This window comes from Polyodon spathula, chromosome 18, assembly GCF_017654505.1.
Source record: "Polyodon spathula isolate WHYD16114869_AA chromosome 18, ASM1765450v1, whole genome shotgun sequence".
Classification (NCBI taxonomy): Eukaryota; Metazoa; Chordata; class Actinopteri; order Acipenseriformes; family Polyodontidae; genus Polyodon; species Polyodon spathula.
The window spans coordinates 1,040,490-1,066,560 of NC_054551.1; the positions used below are offsets into that span (position 1 = coordinate 1,040,490).

The following is a 26,071-nucleotide window of genomic DNA, read 5'->3' on the forward strand; positions in this document are numbered from 1 at the left end:
GGCGACCTATTCAGCAGAACAGTGTTTTCAGGTCCAGTCCGAAGTTATTACGAGCCGGAGAACCGTGCTACTACTGCCACGACGTTACACTGTAAATTACAATCCAAAAAACGAAGGAAAGCCAGGCAATGCATTGCCGTCTGCAAACGAGAATCAGCCCCGACTAGGAAAGAGACGCGCAGGGACTTGAAAAAAAATTATCTCAAAGAAAAAATTAAAGTTTTAAAAGTAGAAGATACAGATCCAGTTTGTGCAGTGGAAGCATCGGCAGCACAAGCCCTGGGCATCCCAGTTAACCGCTGACTGTACCGGTAAGTGTCGACTCCCCCAGGTGCTTACTGTACCCTGCTGAATGAATGAAGACCTGCATGCATACATACATATACATACATACATATATATATATATATATATATATATATATATATATATATATATATATATATATATATATATATATATATATATATATTTTTTACTGTTGCATTTGCATTGCTGGACTCGTGTGTGTGTGTGTGTGTGTGTGTGTGTGTGTGTGTGTGTGTGTGTGTGTGTGTGTGTGTGTGTGTGTGTGTGTGTGTGTGTGTGTGTGTGTGTGTGTGTGTGAGAGAGAGAGAGAGAGAGAGAAAGAGAGATCTGGCGACAGTAACTAAAGTTCTTGCAAGTTTTCCTAAAAATACTGCTGTATTGTAAACGTAATGGCAAAAGAATTTCGAGAACGTTTGGGTGTGGGTCGTTTTTTTTTTTTTTAATGAACTCTTTGTTTTATGTTTTTAAAGAATACCAGGAATTTTTTTTGTTTTATTCTTTTATTTTTTTAAACGAGCGCCAGTGTTAATAACGAGGCGATGATAAAGTCCTGTGGCATCTGTGCATACAAGTTAATGTAGAGCAACACAGAGAGGTCTGTAGAATTAACTAGCAGAGTTCTGGTCCAATATTCTCAAATTACACCCAGCTGAGCATCACAGCATTTGGGATACAGTAGTTGGCGGAAGGTGGAAATATGCAAACACAGAAATTTGCGACACAGCGTTTTACTTCGCTTTAGATACAGTATCCCTGTTATTAATAATAATAATAATAATAATAATAATAATAATAATAATAATAATAATAATAATAATAAGCTACTGCAGTTAAGAACCATAAAATAAAGATGTTTAGTTGCAATGAAATACACTGTATCCTATGTATATATTGGCATATTAGTGTTATACGTTTCATATCATATTTGTTTTATAAAAACGTCTGTTTTTTTTTTTTTTTCATCTGCAACCAAAATATAAATAGCTGACAATTTTAGAACTAAAAAATAATCCTGGGCTGAATATATGAAGGTGCCACTATCACCGCACAGTCCAGCTGACTGCACTGCCTGTATTTACACGTGAAATAATACACTTTAAACGCAACCGGCCGGGGAGAGAGAGAGAGAGAGAGAGAGAGAGAGAGAGAGAGAGAGAGAGAGAGAGAGAGAGAGAGAGAGAGAGGAGAGAGAGAGAGAGAGAGCTCTGTGTAGAAGAAGTGTGTCCCAATTTTTTTTTTTTTTTTTTTTTAAGCAAATAATTTTTTTCTGACTCAGTCAGACGGGAACACGAGGCGATTTTATGTTGTTTTTTATTTATTTATTTATTTATTTATTTATTTTATTAGGGTTCTAATTATTTAGCTGTAATCTGTTTCATAAGTGAGCCAATTACAGCAAGGTCGTTAATTTCAAGCATAACTAGAATACAAAAACGACGGGGGTGGAGAACGCAATGGAAAACTGTCAGCGGTTTGCAATAGCTCTGTGGTCTCTCAGCCAAAATGACCGGCACAGGACCGGTCACAAGACACACCCCCCCCCCCGCTAAGTTTTTAGGGTCTAGTAATTGGAGAGATCGTAATGTATTTGTCTGGATGAAAATGCGTGTTCTGCCTGATAGTACACGATGTTCTTTATAAAAAATAAATAGAAACATGAATAAATCACATTCTGTTATGATTAATGGGGCCAGGCCGGGCGTTTACCCGCAAGCAGGGTTAATGCTGGCCGTCATGTCTCCAAGATGCGACTGTTTATTTATTTAAATACATTTAAACTTTCCATAACAAACTGAAAAAGGTGATCAAAATAAAAATGCGGTGATCTTTTTTTAAACTCGTGGAGTCAAGCGTACATTTGTATCACATAAAAGTATTTCTTGAGTGAACTAATTCTGCATTTTATCTGATGACCTGCGCAACATTCTTATACTTCGGAGGTCAGTTCTGTATCTGCCAAAGTATTACAGTATTAGTACCACACACGCACACGCACACGCACACGCACACGCATCAGGTTAGGAATAAATCTATCGGTCACGCAAAAGCTAAATATGTTATTATTGCAGGTCATTTAAAAAGGTGCGAGTTTAATTGCCAGAAGCTGCTGTTACAGTACGTTTTTAGTGTGGTAGGGAGGGGTGGAATAATTTAATTTACATTCCAAAAACAAAAAAACAAAACAAAACAAACAACAAAAAAAAAAAAAAAAACACTTTTTGAACACACCTAACCTAAAAATATATTTTTTTTAATATTCCCACAACTTCATAACGTCCTTCCAGATTTGTTCCTGCATCTTCTTTCTAAATCCGAAAAGATTTAATATCCTTGAAAAGCAGTTTAAAAACAAAACAAAAAACAAAACCCATATCTGGGAAGGAAATATCCCAGCAGCTTGTTTTATAATATAGCTGGAAGCACAGAGAGAACTGAGCAGGAATGCTGTGCCTTGCTGTTTGGCAGTCTGGTAGGGCACCTGGACATTGCTGAGGTCTGAACGGAAATTTCATTGCAGCTCAGAGGTGTAAGAATGTTCCTGTCTAGTCTGCATCCAGCCTCGTGCAACCTGCACCCCTCTGTAGCTTTGGGGTGACTGGTGCAACACCAGGACAGGCTGGGGACTAGGTGGAAGGGAATGGACCAGCCTTTCACCTTTGAGCAGGGGCAACAGAATCAGCATTTGAGCATCGTAACTGATATAGCTATTACAATAAAAAAAAGGATAATTCAAAACCCGAGATGGATGAAACTGCTACGCAATCAGTCTTATTTCCAACCTTGCTAGTGGACAAAGATCACTCAGCCCTAGTGCAGAATCATGGATCTGCTGGCTGCCAGTCTCCAGCACAGACCATGGGCTTCATTTCAATTGTTGCAGTGCCAATAAAACAATTAGCAGATTCAAATGAGCCTGGCCAGCCTCACAGGTCTTAAGCAGGCTGTTCCAACTATCTCGGGGTGCTTAAAGGGTTAACGAAGGTGATATTCTATTGCTCAAAAAATTAAACATCATGTCTTTAGGCTCATACAGTACATAGAAATAAACATGCACAATATCATTAAGCTTCCACAGTGCACGAGCGAGGCAGGCGTGGTTCATTTCAGTGTGTGAGGTAGCAGAGTAGTACGTTGCATTGGTTTCTTGTTTAGTTGCAAAAGAGAACAAGACGTTTCTGTCCTCTGGTAACAAGCACGAGTCTGGTATGCAGTGTGGCAGCCAAGCCCCAACCTGACTGCAGGATGGTGACATTTAGAAAAGTCAGATCTGGAGAGAGAGAGAGAGCGAGCGAGAGAGCGAGAGAGCAGAACAGGAGGAAGAAAAAAAAAAAAAAACATTCCAGATCGGCTGCCGCAGGAATTTAGTTAAAAAGCTGAAGTGCCGGCCTGATTTTCTGTGAATGGTGGAAATGAGCAAACAGTCAGAAGATTAACTCTTGAGTTCTAACTGCACCCCTCCTCTCTCTCCGAGCATCCCTGGGTTAAATCCAGAGATCAGGTAATAAGTGCTTGGGTCACGCCACCATGGAAACTAAATAGGGGGGCCCAAAGGCCTAAGTCAGACAGCTAATAATTCCTAAAACAAGTCAAGTAGTGAAAAGCTGAAGTGTGTGTGTGTGTGTGTGTTGGGGGGGGGGTGTTTGCTGAAACTACAGTCAGGATTACCCAGCGTTTTGGTGTTTGAACTGTCACACGTGACGTGCTTCATGTTCGATGCAAGTTCTTTTCAGTAGTTCAGAACAGTCCCGTCCCTCAGTGCGACAGTGTGGCTCACACACTGAACAGGTGAGTTCGTGTCACTTGCGCTTTGCCTGGCGCACGTGAATGAGGGAGCTAATCCAGTCCTTCATCCTTCCACTGGGAGCCACCTCTCAAATACTACATGAATACAGCACTGGCAGGGTGGCACGCAGTGTCAATCACTGTTGCATGTATAATTCATATGATGAACGTGTATGTGGTCAGGTTTTAAATGCAAAGGTTTAACGCTTACCTTTCTGGTACATAGACATTGTTAAATCAGTTATCAGTTTATCAGGGGCTTCATAAAGTTTTCTTATTGGGGAGTGTCCGGCTGGCTCCCAATTCTCCTTGGATAGAGAGCGGTTTTCTGGTTCTCTGTACTATATATAGTGCATGTATATATACAGTGGCATTACTTTACCATTCACATGTATCTGCTCAGTATAACTATGATGAGGGCCGTCTCTTTCCAGTTTGAGTGTGGAAACGTGTATGCCTGAGTGTGAGGCTGGCAGGGGCTGCATTGTTGCAGGGGGGAGGAGTGGAAAGTAATGTATTCTTATATTAGAGACTGTTATAAAGCAGAGAGACTGTGTAACACCCATGCTAGAGCAGCGACAGTTTTAGCATCAGGTTGGAATGCATGAAAGCTTTATACCCAAGACAGCATTAGCACAGAGAGCCTTTGAATGAGGCATAGACTTCCACTGCTGAACAATGCTGAGGATGATGTATATGAACCATATGACAGCATGAGAGAAAAGAGGCTCAGCGGTTCGGAATTTAGCGTTCAAAAGTAGATTTCCATAAATCCAAGGGAATATTTGCTCACGGAAACATAGTCCACTTAAAAAAAACCCCGCTGGGTCAATGTTCAGCGTCGAAATAAACGAGATTAGGGTCAGTTGTAATGATTTTGTGATTTTTATGCGGTTACCCTTACAAGATGCCAGCCTGTAGCACCAGTCTGCTGTTTCTAGTAAGCTTGTCCTGTGTGAGGAGGTGAGGCGGTGTTTGTGTTAGTGGAATCAGGTGTCTGGCTGTGTCTGGCAGTCAGTGAAGCAGAGATTGCCTTCCTAATCCAAACGCAAACAGAGCTGAGCAGTCCGAGTCACACCCATTACTAATCATGGCATTTACTAAACAGGGTAACTATTAGGGAGGCTGCAATTTCTCTGAGCCATCACCTTAGTTAGCTAGTCTTTTTAAAACAAAACATAGCTGGAAATGAACTCCCAAGAGTCACTACAAAGTCCACCCATGTTACTTATTAGTAGCAAAACTGCAGTACTCTTCCGAAGCTAGCACCTGGAGTAACAGTGCTGGTACATGTTATTAAACAGCGAGACCCTTCTTCATTACATTCACCAGGTCCACCAAGCCCAGGAAGTGGATTGCGATACACATCATGTTGTGGGTTAGTTTACACGATCAGATAACATTTCCCGTCTTTAAAATCAATTGTGCATTGAACAGGAAGCCGGTATAGTGACTTCAAAACTGCGATGCAAGTTCAGATTGGAACAAGTCGGGACACGTGCCGCTGCTCTTGAACCCAACGGTAGCCTGCTAGTCAAATACTGTGACTGACGCCTAAACTGTGAACTGCAAGTCACGTAGCATTTACAGCAGATTGACTTACTGTAATTCTGCTCAATTCACTGATGAAGGCACTAGCAGAAACGTTTCTCCACTTAATCAGGATTACTCTTAGCTTTACACCTCAACACCTGTAAGATACTCTGATGTAAAACATACAAACACATTTTTTTTTTTCTTTTACAAAAATAGACAAAACTTTAATACTGTTAACAAGCAGACCAAGGCTGGCAGCTGTGCATTCATTCAGTCTGACCGCGCTCTGCACCCTGTTGTTAAAGCTACTGCCTTCATATTTAACAGGAGAAATCAGGAGAGAGCAGGGGCCCCCGAATCAACAGGACAGGACGCGCAGCGCACTCCGCACTCCTCTACCTGGTCACAAACATTTAGGGGGACAGCAGTCACTGTGTGCAGCGCTGGACCTCCCAGGGGTTCAGCACAGCGTGTCACAGCAAACCCTTGGAATTATTTCTTTCAGTCCTCCAGTTGTTCTTTGATATATTTTATATATATAAGGTAAAGTAGCTGTTTACAGTAAACCTTTGCTGTCTATTCAATCACATGTTAGACTTTTCAACACGTTTTCAGTCATCCTGCTGCGCTCCCTTGAAGCCTCATAACGTGACAACTTCAGAAACTAGAACAAAACAACGTCCTAAGATTTGGTAACAAAAAAGATGACTAGAAGCCAATTGCAAGCAAACTGCCCTCTCCACAGTAAAGGTATTACAGTAGAAACACCGAACCCCAGGTTGGAGTGCAAACTGTCGGTAATATTTCAAGTACAGTGATGTTCCTCAGATTCTAGAGACCACAGCTGTCTGCTTGGTCCTGAGGTTGTGTCAGTGCATAGCGCCACGGTGCTGAATGAAGTGCGTGATTGCCAGCGCACCATCCTTGCCCAGATAAGAGAAGGTGCCAGCTTATACAAAAACATTAGCCAAGAAACGTATACAATTCCATCGAGTTCCAACTACAGAACAAAAACCCTAAACGTTTTTTTATTTTATTTAAAAAAAAAAAAAAAATCCACTGTAGATGTAACTATTGTGGTTAATGTCTTGAAAAACAAGGAAAATAAAAAAAAGTCACATTCCATCTCTGTATTGTTTTTGGAAAGCTTACTCTGTCCTTGAACCTGACCACAAATAGCTACATTTCAGAATGCAGTAAAAACAGCCTTTTAATCTTAAGTTATAATTAGGGAAATTGTGCCTTGTAATCAGGAGCTGAGCCCGGGACCCTGATGTGGGGGTACGTCTGGGTGGACAAACAAGCTCGATCACAGCACTGGGGTCGAGAGGGCTGTAATCCAACACACATACACAGATCACCAGAACCCTCGGCATCTCCGTGTGGAACACAGCAAGACTCTTGTTAACCTCTGCTCTGAGTACAGACACTGTTAGTGCGGCTTCTTAAAACCCAACAAGGAAAACAGTGACGTTTGAAAAGATTACGAAAAAAAATTTCTGTATGCCTTAAAACATCGCTTGGTACACGATAATAATCAATTACTGAGCATTTAGATTTGTCTACGTCATATCTTGCATCTGTTAGGAAGAGTCCATTTCACTTGGGTTTTTCAAGAGCGCAGTTAGTTAGTTTGTGATCCTGGATTTGTCATGTGAAATAAAAATAGGTAACAACAGACAGGGCTGAAGGGATGTGAAGCCTCCTTATCGAGCGTGGCCGACTCCTGAGATCAACCTCATGGATCCTGCTATCTGCTGGACCAAAGCTCTGAGCTCTCGCTCAGACCGCTGACTACCGGAGCGTTTGCTCTCTGCACACATCTGGCATGTTTCTGCACACTGAACTGCAGGACAAGCCCAATACCCCAGGAGATACAGCACTGCTGCCGCAGATAATACCCCAGGAGATACAGCACTGCTGCCACAGATAATACCCCAGGAGATACAGCACTGCTGCCACAGATAATACCCCAGGAGATACAGCACTGCTGCCACAGATAATACCCCAGGAGATACAGCACTGCTGCCACAGATAATACCCCAGGAGTTAGAGCACTGCTGCCTGGATGTGTGGGCGCCTCATGCCACTGTCAGCTCCCAGTCTCCCAGTGGAGATAGACAGGAGCCTGGATTGTTAACCCCAGGAAGTACTGTACAAGCCCCCTAGAAGTTATCTCTATTGTAACTGCAATTTCGTTTTCTAAAACCCTGCAGTTGAATCCTAAAGGCAGGGTAGTTTAACCCAGACTTGAACTCCGATCTGGAGTGGTGACAGACAGGCTGTTTAATCCAGTGTCTGAGACGATCTGCATGTGAACGGGGGAGCGGTTGTAACAGCGCTGCCCACTCATGGGTTTGATTTCCCTTTGAAACGAGCGTCTCTCTCTTTCTCTTTCTCAGTCATGTCAGAGGGGCCTGGGGCCCAGGACAACTTTCTTTCTAGTTTTGTTCCACCCCCCCCACCCCCCCCAACCCCTTTGCCTCGAGTGGTTTTGGGATCTCGTTATTTTTAATTCTGACATCTTGTTAACAGATGACTTGAAACCACTACAAAGTTGCAGAAGGATCAAACACAAACAGCAAGAGTTTTATTAATTGGCTAGAGCTCTTTTAATAAAATTAAAAAACAATATTTCACAAGCAGCTTTCTGGGGGCCTGCGTCATGACCCACCCGCTTCTTGTCAACGGCTGCTAGCCGCGTTTCACTCTGCCTTAATAAATATTTACTTAAAAGGGTTGCCATTGTGGAGTTCCAGAGCCTGTAACACAGTCCAAAAGCTGCAGGAAGCTGTTTGTGTGCCCTGTTTCAGACTTCAAAAGCAGTTGAACCAGCAAACCTAAACATGGGGCTATTCTAATGCTGACGAGTGTTATTCCTCTGCCTGTCGGTCTGTCAGTATGCCAGGTTGCCCGGTCTTGGCTCTCGGACTCACTGCTGCCCTTTCTGAGGCTGCCGGCTGGTGAACAGACTCTCCAGAACAAGTCGAGTTTCCCAAGCACACAGATGAAAGGGCTCCTGTGGCTGAGAGTATGTGAGCCCGCACGTGAGCGTCAGGGCTGCAAACAGAGAGAGGGACGCCACAGCTGTTTGAAGAGGAAGCAGATGAAATTAGGCAGCTTTTTTATGGGGTGGGGGGAGGCGTTCCATTTTTTATTTAAAGCAGGGGCGTTCAATTTCTCCACGGCAGACAGCTGGGACGGAAACAAGAATGAAGACAGTGAAACAAGAGAACCCAATGTGGTCTTCAGTGACATGTGGTCTTTATATAAAGTTGTCCCGACTTAGGAAATATACCCCAAGTCACGTAGAGTAAGAAAAGGCGAAAATGTGGCGGTAGAGTCTCCTGCGCTGCTGTCAACTGGAATCGGCAGACTGTCAAGTGCTCCTGTGGAACTCACTGACCCATCGTACCTACAACAGATCCTGCTTGTATGAGTTGCTCTAGCTACACTGATTCCCTGCTTGTATGACTTGCTCCTGCACACTGATTCATCTCTATGAATGTGGTCTTTGTTTAATACAGGTTCCACTGGAAAACACAACCATAAATAAACAATTGCTATTAACTGCCAGTCCTGCGTCAGTAGTTCCTGCCAGTGTACTGATTCAGCACCCTCACTGTCTCAAGAAAAAAACAAAAAAAGAAAAAGAGAAACACCTTCTGAATCGCTGTTCCAAACAGGGCGGAGTCTGAAGATTCGAAGGTTCGTTCGCTAGCCAGGGATTCGAAGATTGTTTTCAACCTTGTCAGACAGGTTCACGCACTGTATTATTATTTATTTTTTTTTTTTCTCGTGTTAACAGAAACTGTTTGACAGTGTGCGAATACTACAACTCACACAATAAATGTCACTCACATGCAAAATTCCATCTTTTGATTTGTATAATGCATATTAAGTAAACAAAAGTTGTTATTAAAATCAGCTATTTTATGTAGCAACTGTACATGGTGCTGCTGCCGTGTGTGGAGCAGGGCATAGTATCAAAAGCAGTGGCTCGTACCTCTAGCAGCTGCATTGCTTCAGTAAAACATGTACTGAATACCTAGTGTACAAGACAGTGTAAGAGAAGTGCTATGGTAGAATATGTTTGAAACATACAAAATACACGCTAATACTAATAACTTTAATTTTCGAAAACTGAGCACTGTCCGCTCCTCCCCCCTCCAGCTCGTGTTATCCAGAGGCAAACCATTGCAAAGCGTTGGCTAGCGTAAGGCATAAGCTGTATTGAAAGAAATGTCTCGAAACCCCTCTGCTGTTTGGGAATTTTTTGTAAAATGCCCAGACGACCAAAAAAAAAAAAATGGAATGCAAAGCAGGCAATTTAAGTGACGTTCTGGAGGTCATGATGCACGTGTGTCAGGTCAGTGTGGTTTAAGCTCTCCCTGTGTGTGTGTGTGTGTGTGTTGGAAGAGCACACAGCGTGTGTGTGTTGGAGAGTGTGTGTCAGCGTGTGTGGTGTCACACACCTGTGTGGTGTCAGCGTGCAGTGTGTGTGTGTTGGAGAGTGTGTGTCAGCGTGTGTGTGTTGGAGAGTGTGTGTCAGCGTGTGTGTGTTGGAGAGTGTGTGTCAGCGTGTGTGTGTGTGTTGGAGAGTGTGTGTCAGCGTGTGTGTGTTGGAGAGTGTGTGTCAGCGTGTGTGTGTTGGAGAGTGTGTGTCAGCGTGTGTGTGTTGGAGAGTGTGTGTCAGCGTGTGTGTGTGTGTTGGAGAGTGTGTGTCAGCGAGCGTGTGTGTGTGTGTTGGAGAGTGTGTGTCAGCGTGTGTGTGTGTGTGTTGGAGAGTGTGTGTCAGCGTGTGTGTGTGTGTGTTGGAGAGTGTGTCTCAGTGTGTATGTGTGTTAGTCTGTTGGAGAGTGTGTGTGTGTGTGTGTGCACTCTTGTGCCCTTGTGCCTGGCAGAAAGCCCTTCCCTGCACAGTAGTTTTCAGCAGCTCCAGGCCTGACGTGACAGACAGGATGTGGTGCTGTGCATTTCATTACCTCAGCGCTTTCCCCGCTCCCTTCTCAGCTATTGATATTCATGCAGGTGATACGAGGCAGCCTCCCTGTAACACTTTCGGTGTCAGGTGGAGCTGCAAGACTGGATTCCTGCTGCATCACACTGTAATCCCTTTCAGTATCTCTCTCCACCAAAACCACAAGAACACACAGACAAAGGGTGCAAAGAGGAGAGGAGCAAACCATGGAACCCCTGAGAGCGCAGAGCAGCTATGAGACAGGGCCTGTCATGATCACAGTCTGAACAGGGGCTGGGTGGCTCACAGGGTACAGCATAGACTCAGCATGGTGGAGCCGTCTCACACATCCAGCACAGAGGCACAGCATCTCCCTTTGTTCCTGAAAGAATATTCAGTATTGAATTGTGCTAATTGACAGCCTTCATGAGACCTCGTAGTTACAAAATCTATATACAAAACTAGCCAATGTGTGCTCAAGTGTGTGTGTATGTCTGATAAATGTAACTAACGCGAGCCCCAGCCCCCAAAACACTGCTCAAGTGAGTTCAGGAAAGTCGACCCATGCTCTTCTGAAGATCAATTCCCCAATGGGGGGATTAAGGCACTAAAGGAGTACAGAGCTCTGTACATAACTGAGCTCACACAGTGAGCTGTTACTGTCCCTGGAGACCGTGCTGCAGTGTGTGCTGTCTGCATGCACGTGCAGTCCAGGAGAGACAGGTTGTCTCTGCCTCAACAGAGTGCCATTTATTTCAGAAGAGGCTCTGCGGGCAAACAGAACAATGCTCCCCCCCCACCCCCGTCTTTAATTAGCTTAATCTCTGTTGCGCCCGGGTTGCTTGCTTTAGACCACTCTGCACCAAGACCTTTCAGTTGTTTTAATGGGGGCAAGGCGGTCAGGGAGACGGTTCCTAGAGGGAGGGGATGAGGACCGAGCAGAAACAAGCTCAGCTTTGACAGGAACGAAGGGGTCCCCTCTCCCCTCTCAGGCTCCAGTGCGTCCGAATAGCTCCCACCTGACCTTCGAGTGCCAGGGAGGAGGATTAGCTCTAGGCTTTACCAAAATGAGTGCACTGATGAAGTCAAAAAAAAAGAAAGAAAAACAGACAGAATTAGCAGTGCCTTTCTTAACTTGAGAGGAGTCCCTGTCTCTGAAAAGGGCAGCACTGATTGAACACTGAAATCCACTTGAACCCATCTCAGTTCAAGTCCAATTCAAAAGAAGCCAGTTACATCACAGTGCCCCCGATGGCACTGCGTGCGCCCAGTAGAAAAAGGGGCCAACCTGAATGTCACATTGGCCTCTAGTTTGATGATGTAACTTCAACGCACCTTTTCTTTTCTGCTGGCAGAATTGGCCACAGTATTCTCTGATCTGTAAATTTTGTAGCTCTGGAAACCTTCACTGTTAGTTAATACAAGAACGACTGATAGTAAAAAGTAGGAAAAGGGTTAATTTTATGCTGGCGCTGGCCCTGTGTGTGTGTGGAAGGAGGTGGGGTTGTTTGACTTGAAAAGTCAGAAACGGTTCTAAAAGCATGACAAACTGGTTCGGCACAAGACCTGCTCAAGACACGATGAGCAATCTCCAAGAATGAGGAAACAGCAGGAAACAGAGAGCACAGTTATCAGGGTGTAGCAGACAGCCAGTCAAATAAGCATCCTCGGTCTTAGTGAAACAGCTCTCTGATCAAAAACTCAACCAGCAAGGAAGTCCAAACTTATCAAGCTGTAATTTGCAATATCCTTTTAGATGCAGTGCTATTTAAAATGTCATTGCACTCTGTTATATTTAAACAATTCTTGACCGTTCTGGAACTTCCTGATTCACTAGCCCGTTCTTTTCAAAGCACTGCGGGTATCCACTTGCCTCCAATAGTTCTGTCTATTGAGTTCAAACCCAGTTCAAAGAAGCCAGTTTCAGCTGTAGCACAGGGCCACTGACAGCGCCGTGTGCACTGCTAAAAAATCCTACCAGTGGGGAATGAATAGCCAGATTCTTTTTCTGTTCTTTTCAACTGAGAGATTGCTAGAATGGTGCATACTGTGAGAGTTAAAGCAAACGAAAGAGAGAATCACACAATGCTTTCCTTTTCTGTGCAAGGCTGCTATCTGGATGCAATCTGATGCTAGCCGGAGGGGGTCGGGGGTCCCTGCCTTGTGCCAGGAAGCGAGCGCAAGCCGGCAATTACAAACAGACTGCACCTCTCTGCAATTAGCAGGGAAAAGGGGGCAGAACCAACCCAAAGCTTCCCTACTGTAGCTACCGACAGGGATCCCTAGCAAAGTATGCAATGCATTGGCTGGAGTAATTCTCATGTGGAGGACCAGACTCTTTTGATAAGAAAACAGCAAGCAGAGCACTCAGCTTCCTGACACAATCCAGTGAGGACCCTGCAACAAAATCCCCTTGTCACAGAGAAGCATAGTCAGACTCATATATATATATATAGTCCTGCCACTTACACAGTATTGAGATTTTAAACACAAGAAAGAACAATCTCCCTGTAGCCACTGTGCATAGTTCCTGTGTATTTGTTTGCCTTGATAAGAGGATAAATCAGGACAATTAGACATTTTTTAGATAGCTGGCTAAATATAAGCCACTGGCATTTTAATAACACACAATGACTGAACCTCTGTTATAACAATGCGGCTGGAGGATTCTTTACATTTCTGAATCAGAAAGTTCTCCGAAGTGAAGAAGTCGGCAGCATTCTTTAAAGATGCAAAGCGTGCCACCGGCATGCCTGGGTTCCATTCAGCCCTGTCTGTGTGCAGCAGCACAGCACCACACCTGTTCTGATCTGACACCGAGCCCCGCCCCCTCACCTGCCGTGCTGTCTGTCTGTACACTCCCCCACACGGCAATCTAGTCGAGAGGCAAGGAAAGTCGTGTCGAGTTACACAGCAACAAGCACCATTCGTTTTCTCAATTAATTGTTTCATTCCCAAAAGAATACATTTTTACCAGGACAGAACCTTGAGGGCAATGCCTCATTTCCAACCCTGTCCTCCAGACAGAACACACTCGCCTGAAATCTTACTTCAAACTACCAGTACCTTTCAATACTTACACAGTGTTCACAACACCCTGAACACTACAGACCTATGTATTGATTGTACACGTTTTAATACAGAAAGGTGCTAGTTTAAAGTTAAAAGAAGCGCAGAAGTGAGAGTAACCCTTGTGAAGTTCCTGACCTCGGCACTTTCAGCCAGATCAGTAGAAATCTTTGCAATGTTTTGATTTGATCTTCTCCGCGCGGAGAGATGAGTTTATTAAGTCTGCTGCCGGACAGAGAGCCTAGCCTGTCAGGTAGAGCTGGTTTATGTGCCCGTGCTGCCATGGTGATGAATAGTCTGGGTGCATTGTGGGTAACGAGAGCCAGCTGTGGGCACGGAGGTGATGACAGAGGGGTTGAGAAATTTGGAGTCCTGTTACATCTCACTTGCAAGTGGAGAGGGAGGGGGTCTAGGAGCCCTGCCTGGGGTGAGGGGGTCTGAGACGGACTGGTGTGGGAGGTGCTGAGAAGCAGCAATATTATCAATGTGTATTGACTTTAAGATTCTGTCTTGCATTTAGGAAGGAGAGACAGAAACCAAGTACAGGTATAAGCCATCACAGAAAGTTAACATTTACGAAGTAAACACTGAAAGCTGCTCTGATTTTGAACAAGAAGGCAGGCTACCAATGCTACTCTGTGAATCCACCCCACCTGCCTTGCGAGTTTTTTATTTTTACCCCAAGTTTCCCCAGCTGCACATTCCTCTCTCCGGTACCTGACCTCCACCTCTCCTCCTCTTCCTGCCTCCAGACTCTCTGTTTGAAGGTAACGCTTGCAGATGTTTGCTCTGCTGATGCACTAATTGCTTCAGCTCTAATCAGCTGATGAAAGCAAAGACACTGTCTGTTTTGAGAGTCTTTTATCCTTTCTTTTTTTCAACATAAGAAATCGTGTTTTAACAACCAACTTCGGAAGCCTTAGGGTCACAGCTGGCCCTGTCTTGATAATAGTCTTGTCTCTTTGCCCTAACCCGATTTCTGGTCAGTTTGTGGTCATTGCAGCAATATCTTAGTCTGTCTCTGCTTTTAACAGTAGCTTTAACAAGTCGTATGATATAGGCTTGCTATGGCAAAACATTTATGTCTCTCTGGTTTTTTTAGTGATCCAGTGATCTTCCCCTCCACCCACACCACCACCCCTCCTCTCGCCTGGTTTCAAAACCAGACACCAAAACTCATACATCACAACCTCTGCTTCATTTCCTTTAAAGGCGTGCCTGCCTCCCTGCCCTGGCTCCCTGGCAGCGTGGAGTGGATTGCAAGGGAGGCAAGCTCTCCAGGGACAGGCAGTGTCAGGGTCCAGTCGTTCCTCAGAACAATACAGATCACAAAGACACTTCCCAAACCAAACAGTCCTGCAACCCGATCCGCACCCAGACTGACCGACCGAGAACAGCAGGGTGGACAGGGCAGGGGCACTCATCCTCCCTTCTGTTTTTCTTTCTGTTCTTTTTCAACCTCCTTCATGCACGACAGTTCCTGTACCCTCAGACACACTCGCACGGCAATGCTCCAGATCAGTGCAAAACAAGATCCAATATTTTTGGTAGTGTTGCACTGGCACACATGGCACAGTATTATGCGGTAAATCTGACTGTTTCTGTAGCATATGAACAGAGCCAGCTTCAGACACGCCGCTTAGCGAATACTGCAAGATGAGCTCAGCCGATATCAGGCAAGGGCAAGAAAACTGGAGAAGGAAAACAAAGTGTGTAATGAGAAGCGGCAAAGATAAGAGGTGGAATGCTGATGCTTAGAGTTTTGTAGCCGTTGAATTCTCTGAATTCTCCACCATTCAAGGATGGGTTTGAGAGTAAACAGTAGGGGGAGATAGCGAGTCTTGTTGTGTCTCCAACGTTTTCATCGGAATTTCTTTTGGTAGGGGAAAAAACGCTGGAGGCCACGTTAACCTTCGAACTGCGACTTGCAGCTCCTGAACGATTCTTGAGAGGGGAGTGGGTTGGTGGGAAGGAGGGGGATTTCCACAGGAGCATGAAGCGCTAACAGTGCAAACGTCATGCCTTCTGCAACTCTTGTTTTTCTACAAGATTAGGGACGCATTATGCTGTTTCTTAGAAAATTATTCCACACCCACATTTAGAACCCCACGTTAGTTCAATCTTGGCACCGTCTGTTGTGTTTTTCACTGATTTGAGTGCAAATTGGAATAAAATAAGACCCACTGAGGAACATCAGCATGCAGACGGAGCGAGTGTTCAGCGGAATTTCCTGGCAGACGCGACTGAGTCAATAAAAACTGAACATATACAATATCTAAATCGTCTCAAAACTGCAAGGGGATTCGCTGACTTGAGGACTTTGTTTTTCCTGTGAAACTGCTGGCCTCGAGACAAATCAAATCCTTCAGCTGTGCTGCTTCTTCTCCAGTGCGAGAGGACACACTTCTCTCCCTCAGTCTGAACTGATAGAGACCTGGGGGCTCAGTGCTGGGACCCCAATCAGAGAGAAGAGGGCGAACCCAAAAGAAAGAAAAAGAAAACCAAGAAGGGCTATACCTTGCTGATAGAAACATTTGACTTGTTTCATTTATTTATAAATTTTTAGGCAGTTTCAGTAAATATTTTGGTGAGACTGCCATCGATCTCCCCCTGGTTTCATTTCTAAAGACCCCTGCGCCCCCTGGGGCTTCCCAACCATACAGAATTTAAAAAATGAGAAATAGGGTAAACAATAAGGAAAGACAGACAAAGGAAGATAAAGAGAGGAGGCTGAAAAAGAGAAAACAAAAAAGACTGCGAGAGACACAGACGGATTGTTCAGTGGAAATGTTTTATGAAAGGAAACGCTTTCTTCCTTAGCAGTCCCAACACGGTGAATGCAGCCTGGCCATGAACTTGAACACAAGATCCCGTCTTCCTCTCCCTAATCAGCCCCGAAACAGAGAAAGCACAGGGACAAGTCACTCTCTTCAGCGAACATCCTCGCTGAAAGCCAACAACTCCTGAATTCAAATCCTTACTGCACAAGCACATAAACATTTCTGAAAAACACACTGTGCCAAGCCCGGCCTGGAATGTGCTGCACTACGCAAGTGAACAAAGCTGTCCTCTGGTCTGCTACATTCAAGGCTCTCTGCATCATCCTGGGGCTGCATTTCTATGGAGCACATTCAAACGGGCACCTCAATAGTGACACAGCCTTTCCCACAGACTTTCACCCCAGGTCTGTTTTTGAAGGAGGCAGTAACCAGGCTTGTTCAGGTTTAATGCAGGAGGCTCTTAAAAAGTAAGCACACAGCCTTTATTGTTTTTTTTTTTTTTTACCTCCTTTTGGGCTCTGAAAGGCTGCTCGAGATGCATTCCCATGCCCCCCCCCCCCCCAATCCTTTATTCCCCAAAGAGTTTCTGTGTTCCTCAGACACAAAGGTCTACAGACACAGGCTCGCACTGACAGGCTCTGCGGTGAGGACTGTAATCAACCTAGGCAAAACCCTGGTCTCCTTATGGAAGTCCTGAAAAAGCAGCAATGCATTCGGGAGGTGCAGTATATAAGTCTTTGTTCCTCTTTAAAAAAGACGTTTAAAGTTTGTAGCTGCAGCGTCCTGTACGTTTTTTTTTAAAGCACAAAAAAAAAAAATCTAAATGGTTGCCATCTACAATTAATGATAACGTTTATATCCAGAATCTAAAACATTACAGAACTCTTGAAACAAAACCTAGCACACGCACAGAGCAATCATAGATGGGTTTATTTATTTGCTTGCTTGTTTATTTCCTCACCAGACAGGAAATGGATTTGTTAAACAAACTGCTGCTATTAAACTACCCCCCACCCTGCTTTTGTCAGTCAGGCGAATCAAAGACGCTTGTGTGCCACAGCAGAGTGAATCTGCCTGGAAGCACTGCTGTAAATGTGGCTCCAATTTGCAGCTTCCTTATGAAGGCTAACAGCAGGCTCAAACATCAGACCCGGCAACAGGGAGGCTCTGCTGACAGCTTGCAACTAGCAGGTCAGTGGTCAGGCATTGCCTAAAAGAAGAGGAAGAGCAATGGTCCTTCCCACAGCACAGACTTCAGCAACTTCCCCCAGCAGACTACATTTATTGAGAGGCTGTAGATACATGTAGACACACAAGCACGCACACACAGACTTATTCTTGCCTGAATTAACAACATATGTTAGAGAACTGCACAAACTTCGCCCTGGTAATTGTTCTGTTTATAACATATAATTGCATCTTGCAGGTAAAACCTTTTAGTTCTGATGCATAACGTCAGTATAAATAATCTATAAAAGAGTGCTAAACCAGTTTTTCTGTGTCGTTTTGCAGGCTGCAGCGACATCATGAAGCTCCTCCTCCTGTTCCTCCCCTTCCTCGCTGGGGTCCTCGCACAGAGCTGCCCCAAAGACTGCATGTGCAACACTGCCAAAATAATCTTCTGCATCTATCGGAAAGTCGCACTGGTTCCCCAAGGGGTTCCGGACGACACAGTGAGCCTGTACCTCTTTGAGAACAAGATCACCTCCCTGAGCGCTGAGGACTTTGCCGGGCTGAGCAAGCTTGAGCTCCTGGATCTCTCCCAAAACGCCATCACCCACCTCCCCAGCCAGGTCTTCCGCCCGCTGGAGTCTCTCCGCAACCTGGACCTGTCTTCCAACCACATTGAGGAGATCACCAACGACAGCTTCTCGGGGCTTCACTGGCTGGAGCGCCTGTACCTGCATGGAAACCGCATCTCCACCATCCACCCGGCTGCCTTCGACGGTCTGGATCATCTCCTTGAACTCAAGCTCCAGAAGAATAGCCTCCATGTGCTGCCAGCCCTCCACGCTCCCAAGCTGCTCCTCCTGGACATCAGCTTCAACCAGATCCCCTCACTGAGCGCCCGGGACCTCCACACAGCCAATCTGGAGACCCTAAAACTGGCCAGCCTGGGGCTCAGCTCCTTGGACAGAGAGATGTTTGAAAACCTCGGGAATCTCCATGAGCTGGACCTCTCGGACAACCAGCTGACCAATTTCCCCATCCCCCTCAAAGCTTTGCGGGGTCTGACCAAGCTCAGCCTGGCGGGCAACTCCCAGGTAGCCCAGCTGAGAAACGAAGACTTCAGCAACCTGGCCAATCTCCAGGAGCTGGATGTGAGCAACCTGAACCTGCAGGGCTTGCCCGAAGGCTTCCTGAAGCTCTTCCCCAGGCTACAGACACTCACTGCGGCAGAGAACCCCTTCAACTGCATCTGCCCGCTAGCCTGGTTTCCCCCATGGGTGCGCAACAGCCAAGTGCAGCTGCTGAGGACCGAGGAAACCAGATGTCACTTCCCCCCTCTCAACGCGGGCAAGGTCCTTGAAAGGCTGGAGCACCACGATTTTGGATGTCCTACCACCACCACTGTCACGACCACCAGGGTCAGCATGAGCACTTCTAAGCCGGGGTTGACCACTAGTATCTCCCTAACCCTAGCACCTAGCAAGCCCTCTACTCAACCACCCCCAGCCAAGGAAGAAAGCACCCCAGCTTCAGTCTCTCCAGCACCCAACAGCAAAACCAGCCCCAAGGTGGTGCACATCTGCCCATCCAACATCTGTCTGAACGGGGGAACCTGCCAGCTGGATAACCTGGGGGAGCTGGAGTGCGTCTGCTCCAAAGGGTTCTGGGGACCCTACTGCGAAAATGCAGAGGGGACTCCTGAGGCGATATCCACGCCAACCGTAGAGACGGAGTCTGCTATCAACGCCAGGCAGGTCACAAGCACGTCAATAGCGGTGGACCTCCAACGCTACATTCAAGCCAGACGGCACCTGAAAGGGATTCGCCTCACCTACAGGAACCTCTCCGGTCCGGACAAGCGGCCAATGCACCTGAACCTGCCACTGTCCTACCCAGAGTACACACTGCGCGGGCTCCGGCCTAACTCCACCTACTACATCTGCGCCAGCCCTATGGGGGAGCCAGAGCAACAGGACAGCTGCTGTGTTGAGGCCCAGACCTCCAGCCAGGAGCACCATTCCCCCGTCACCCAGTCCTATGACGGGCATCTGACCACCATGGTGGTGCCATCTGTGGCTGCCGTGATGCTGGTGGTGGCGGCGGCGGCTGTGGGAGTCTATTACCTCCGCAGGAGACGTGCTAAAGGTCACCCAGACCTGGGCGCTGCCCCTTGCCCCTTGGAACTTGAGGGGGTCAAGGTGTGTTTGGAGAACGGAACTCTTCCTCCAAAGGGACCAGAGATAATGCAACCCCATAACAGACTGGAGTGCGAGGTCCCGCTAATGCACAGGCACTGCCCTGGCAATAACAACGTTCCGGCCAACGTGAAAAACTCTTACTTCTGAGCTCCTCTTAGAGAAAGCCTCCTTAGAGAGACTGAGGAGAAGGCTTGCCCCTCCCCTCCTTCCATTAGAGAGGGATCTGGGGGTTTCCAGATGCTGGTTTCTGGAGTCGCTGAATGCTTGGAGAAAAAAAAACCCCAATGTGCAATAATCCGTGAGGATATTTTTTAATGATGAAAAGCACACTGAATGTGTTTTTCTTTTTAAACTGCGTATAAGTACCTCACATATGTATGCAGAACTTTGTTAGTTTTTTAATACATATTTGTTGTAACACATGGGTTTGTAAAATGATTTAACCAGATTGCAAAGGAAAGAAGTAAAAAATAATCATTTAAGTGGATTAAGAGAAGAGGTAGCTTTTCAAGAATGTCACCTGAAAGCACGGAAATTTGTATTTGACAGGGTCAAGGAGAGACAAGGCTGGTTTTAGTTCACATCACAAGACCCGCTAGGGACCGAAACCTAGACATTTCTAGAGCTACCTGCACAGCGCGCTGGTGTGCTGAGCCACCGAGTAGAGTTCCATTGAACAAGCCTCAACCGAGCCATTAAGAACCCCACAGCAGGAGACTCTGCACCGGGGACGGGGAGGGCGGGGGGGCCTCGACTGAAACAAGCAGCCTGAACGGGTCAGTATCTTTAAAGACATTGAGACGGGCGCAGTTAAAGGAGCGGTGAGATGAGCGTTTCACTGTGCTCAATGGTGGCACCATGTTGCTGGCAGCGTGGGCAGTGCTGGACTTGCCTGTATGAGAAAGAAAACTGACTTTCTGAGCACTTGCCCTCAAGACTGACGTCCCACGAATTTTCCAAAAACAAACCCGCCAGAGCGATCCTATTTTCTACCACATTTTTCTCCGCTGTAAAAAAAACATACATATAAACTGAACCGTGAACTGGAACTGGCACGAGAAATTGAAAATATTCCAAATATTTTCGATGTTAAATAATTTTTTCCCTATTTATTCTGGGAAGCCCCCCTCTCTTGTATTGATTTTGTAAAATATGACGCCCTTTGTAAAGAAGCAATAATAATAATAATAAAAAAATATATATATATATACTATATATATATATATATATATATATATATATATATATATATATATATATATATATATATATATACACGGCGCATATTTGTGTTTTATGATTTCATTTTCTTTGCTGTCGATCCAGTTTCCTCAATGGGAATGATGTGCTAAAATCTGCAGCAGCCTAGGAGGAAGAGGAGGAGGGGTGCAGACGTTGGAATGTTTTGTTGTTGGTTTGCTTGTTTGCGTGTGCCATGTGGGGTTATCATGCACACACACGTGTGCATGTATGTTTGTCAAGGGAACGTGTTTGCTCGAGTGTATATTTAGGAATCGTCTACTCTCAAGGCTAAAGCAAGTCAAACACAGCAGGTATTGTATCTATTTACAGAGCAATGTGGAGTAACCAGACTAAACAAACAAGGGGTTCCATTGACCTTTGGACCTTCCAATCAGAAATACATGCACTCTGCTCATCTACTTGATTTTATTTTAGCAAATGCTGGCTGCTCGATCACATTACGCTCGTCTCAATCAATCCAGGCTGCTCCCCTGTCTTTCAGCTCACAGGCCATGCAGAACCAGCCTCCCGAGTCGCACAGAGGAAGTAGTCCCAGGGTGCAGGGTCTATGACAGACAGCTTCACCTGAGTGGTTATTTTTCCATTTGGTTTTCATGAAAAAGGCTCTTTATTCCTCAGATTTAAGAGAACTGGCACTTGGTTCTCATCCAGACAGCCAACTGAGCATCTCAAAGGGTCTATTGTAGTGCCGAGGGGAGATTTTTTTTAACCCGAGTGCTTTAGAAAATTGCTGCTGAGTAAATATTTTCACTGCTCTTTTTTATTATAATTTTTTTATTTTCCAAGCCAACCCAGTGCCAAGGCCAATGTGTTAAAAGACTGGTCTGTGTGGCTCAAGAATAGATCCATTTATTGTGTCTTTCGTTTTAGCTTTCTATTCTAATTAAAAAATAATAAAATTGTCCCACTCTGGCCAATGCGAAGCCCTTCTAATATCCAGTGGTGCCCTGTTCAGAGCCCAGACTGAAAGCTGCTCTGCACAGCTAAAAGGCTGTAACAGATACTGTATTCAGAATCTGAATACCTCAATAATCTTACACCAAGTTCGCTGCCTCCCAGTTCCCCAGTTCTAACCACTAAGCCACTAGCCTCCACTAGAAAAACAGATTTGAATCTCGATGGGACACGTCATGTTATTAAACTGTACACCAAGCCTAGCTCTGCTTCTCCACTCTTTCATAGCTTTGATCTCCACTGCAGACGACCAGGTATACCTCAGTCCAAGTTAGCCATCCACAATGAAGCTCCTAGCCCAGCTCTCTCAACACTGTGCCATTCTGCATCCACACTGAAGCTCCTAGCCCAGCTCTCAACACTGTGCCATTCTGCATCCACACTGAAGCTCCTAGCCCAGCTCTCAACACTGTGCCATTCTGCATCCACACTGAAGCTCTTAGCCCAGCTCTCTCAACACTGTGCTATTCTGCATCCACACTGAAGCTCCTAGCCCAGCTCTCAACACTGTGCCATTCTGCATCCACACTGAAGCTCCTAGCCCAGCTCAACACTGTGCCAGTCTGCATCCACACTGAAGCTCCTAGCCCAGCTCTCTCAACACTGTGCCATTCTGCATCCACACCGAAGCTCCTAGCCCAGCTCTCAACACTGTGCCATTCTGCATCCACACTGAAGCTCCTAGCCCAGCTCTCAACACTGTGCCATTCTGCATCCACACCGAAGCTCCTAGTCCAGCTCTCAACACTGTGCCATTCTGCATCCACACAGAAGCTCCTAGTCCAGCTCTCAACACTGTGCCATTCTGCATCCACACTGACGCTCCTAGCCCAGCTCTCAACACTGTGCCATTCTGCATCCACACTGAAGCTCCTAGTCCAGCTCTCAACACTGTGCCATTCTGCATCCACACTGACGCTCCTAGCCCAGCTCTCAACACTGTGCCATTCTGCATCCACACTGAAGCTCCTAGTCCAGCTCTCAACACTGTGCCATTCTGCATCCACACTGAAGCTCCTAGTCCAGCTCTCAACACTGTGCCATTCTGCATCCACACTGAAGCTCCTAGCCCAGCTCTCAACACTGTGCCATTCTGCATCCACACTGAAGCTCCTAGCCCAGCTCTCTGCATTCGTACCACAAGTCAAATTCCAACAGAGTGGAGGAATCTTAAACCAGCAAGGAGTATGGGGTTTCAGCATCTTGTCTGACTAGAAAATAAACACAGTTGCATCAAGTGGAATTTGTGACGCTGTACAGTACAGTAGGTAACTCATTCAGAACTTCAAACAGCCAATTGTTAGAAAGAAGAAAGGAGTGTATACTCACACAGAGTGTGTGTGTGTGGAGGGATAGGGATCTACCCCAAAGTCTCATTTTCAAATGACATTGGGGTGAGAAGGGTTATCTTGAAATGCATCCCAGGTCATACATGAGGACAGGCAGCAGGAGCAGCTCCAGTCCCACCCCTCATAGAGGGGTGCAGTGTCTGGGGAGAAAGAACTCATCTCCCAGGCTGGACTGGAGCACGCCTTGATGATCAGGGCCAGAGAGGGGAGCGGGACCGTGCAGAGCAGAGAGACCAGAAGCTTTCACCGACGCACTGCAGCCAGCGGCTGTCCTTGAGCATGTGAACTAAACCCACAGCTCTCTGTGGCTAAACAATTATTATAAATTTTTTTAAAAAAATGAGAGAAGAGTCCAGAATTAAAGACGACAGATTATGGAGCCACTTCCAGATGGAACAATCTGTTATCCTTAAATTAATAAATACAGATGAGAAATTAATAAAAAAAATCTGTTGAACAGCACATTAAAAATAATAAGAAAGTAGGAGATCCTTGTTGATAGCGTTTCTAATGAGCTGAATTCCGCGTCTGTTAAACCCACAGCTGACTTCCGTTATATTCCATTATAGGGCGGAACCCTGATAAGACGCACATCCTCTTAACAGGAATCGAACCGTGAGCTTCCCCAGCTCTCGGCCTATCAGCTGCAGGGCTGCCTCGTTAGCTGCCGGGGTTACACCGAACAACTGAGCATACCTAGAACACTGCCATTACAGCCACTTACAGACTCTGCTAACGAAAACAGCCTGGTGAAGAAACTTCAGACAGAGGTCCCAGGGGGGGAGGGCTCGCTCTGAATGGGGTTCATTTCTCTCTGGTGAAACCTGATCATCAAGGGACCATCTGAAAAGCGCTCTTTTCAACCAAATTTAAATCTTGAAATGTATTTATTCCATGAGGAAGGAACTCTGGGAGATCTCCTTTTTCAAGGGGGGGGGGGGGCACTTGCAAGAAATAACATAAGAAAAATCAATGTCAAAAAAAAGAAACAAAATAAATAAATAAACAATTAAAAACAGCAATAAAACCTTAAAAAAAGTTCAACAATTCCAATGTACGTGATCCTTGTCAGTCGGTATTTCCAGGAATCGCAACCCTGGTTTGTCAAGGGAGGGTCGTTCTGGCCTCTGACGTTTTTTTTTCCTAAACACAACAGGTAGTTTATTGTATTAAGTGTTATTATTAGCAGTAGGACTGATGCAGCCCATGGTGGCACGGTGGCATGGTGGCTGTCTGCTGTCAATGCCTCTCTTGGTTTCATGCCAGAGTACCAGGAGTGACTCGAACCCCTTCCTAGGAACCAAAATGCTCCAAAATCAAGTGCAGATGATAAAACCAGAACTCCAGGCAATGTGGAAATAATCAGGACTGCAGAGCGAAACAGGCAGGGCCAAGATTGACAAACTAGCCACAAACAAGCTCTGGGAGGCAGGGTTACAGATTCAAAGAATTGCAAAATCCAGACTGTGCTCTTTCCATAAGGGCACTGGACTGGAACCAGACTGTCCTTGTCCACTTACTTACGCCCTACCTCCCTCCTTCACTCCCAACTTCGCTCGTGGACGACAGGCAGGGGATATGGGGTCTGCTGCCACTTTCCATCCAACAGGATCGATCACCTGACTTTCTTACTTTCTCAAAACGAGGGTAAGGAATCTCCTGCTAGGCAAGCCGTATATCTGACAACAGAATGGCTTTGTGTTTTTGTAGCCCGACAAATGTTCCCTGACTGTTGCCCAGTGAAATATTACAGAATGAATCACGCGGCAAATCCATAAGCCTGACCAACAGTATATATGCTGTTCAAATCCATGTATACGAAGCGTGTTACACGCGCACACACGCGTGAATGAAAGGGCTTCTCAGATCTGTTAAAAACACACCAGTGTGCAGGATTACAGACAGTGCAGCAGGACAGCCTGAGAGATCACACAGTCACCTCCCTGACCTGCCAGGCCCCAGCTAAACATTACCTCAATGCCGGCTGGCTCTTATAGAAAACATCTGCCAGCATTTCCACAGCTGTTCCCCAGCAGCAGACACATCCCCCTGTGTTCCCAGCACTGGGTCTCTCTGTTTCTCCAAGAGCTGGCACGTTCGGGCAGCATTATTGTTTCAAACAACAAACTGACAGAGCAGCAGTTGTAATATCTCTCTCGATCTATATATGACTAGATATCTGCATACAATACCTGTCAAAACACAGTGAGACGGCTGTATAAACCTAACCTGATGTGTAATTTAGAAATACAGGTGTGATAACAGGATGGCACAGGGTGGTCAAGGTATTGGCACGGCATGGTTTAGGCACTCCAGGGCTTCATAACGTAACCCCTTGACCCCCTTTGTTGAACGGGTTTACTGTGAAATGAATGTCTCCTTTTACATGGAGGTCCCGGGACAAGCGACTATCAATATTTTCCATCTAAGTTTGCAATAACATCAAAACATCACCCAGTATAAAGAATGCAATTTGGACCAGCTCATTTCAACCTCTTGTGTGTTCACTGGCTCTGATGATGTCCTGAATAAGCCCTGCGATCCATCAAACGTCTCCCATACACATGTCTAAAACCTCCGGTCTGGACGATCAGAGCAGGAATGCTGCATCACTCCTCCCTCCCAAAAACTGCAGCTCAGCCCTAATGACCACATTGTGGAGGTAGGATTTCTAACCACACGGCCAGCACTGAAAATACA

At 45.7% G+C, this 26,071-nt stretch overlaps 1 protein-coding gene across 1 annotated transcript; it reads left to right on the top strand.

Annotated features, from left to right (window-relative positions):
- On the top strand, window positions 1-20,425 carry LOC121330454 (vasorin-like). The gene is made up of 2 exons (XM_041276984.1): window positions 1-311; window positions 17,950-20,425. The coding sequence occupies exon 2, from the start codon at window positions 17,964-17,966 to the stop codon at window positions 19,950-19,952; it is 1,989 nt and encodes a 662-aa protein (XP_041132918.1). The 5' UTR covers window positions 1-311; window positions 17,950-17,963; the 3' UTR covers window positions 19,953-20,425.
- Window positions 20,426-26,071: the final 5,646 nt, after the last annotated feature.

Excerpts from the sequence above, each read along its gene's own strand:
- LOC121330454 (XM_041276984.1), top strand. The coding sequence starts at position 17,964 with ATGAAGCTCCTCCTCCTGTTCCTCCCCTTCCTCGCTGGGGTCCTCGCA.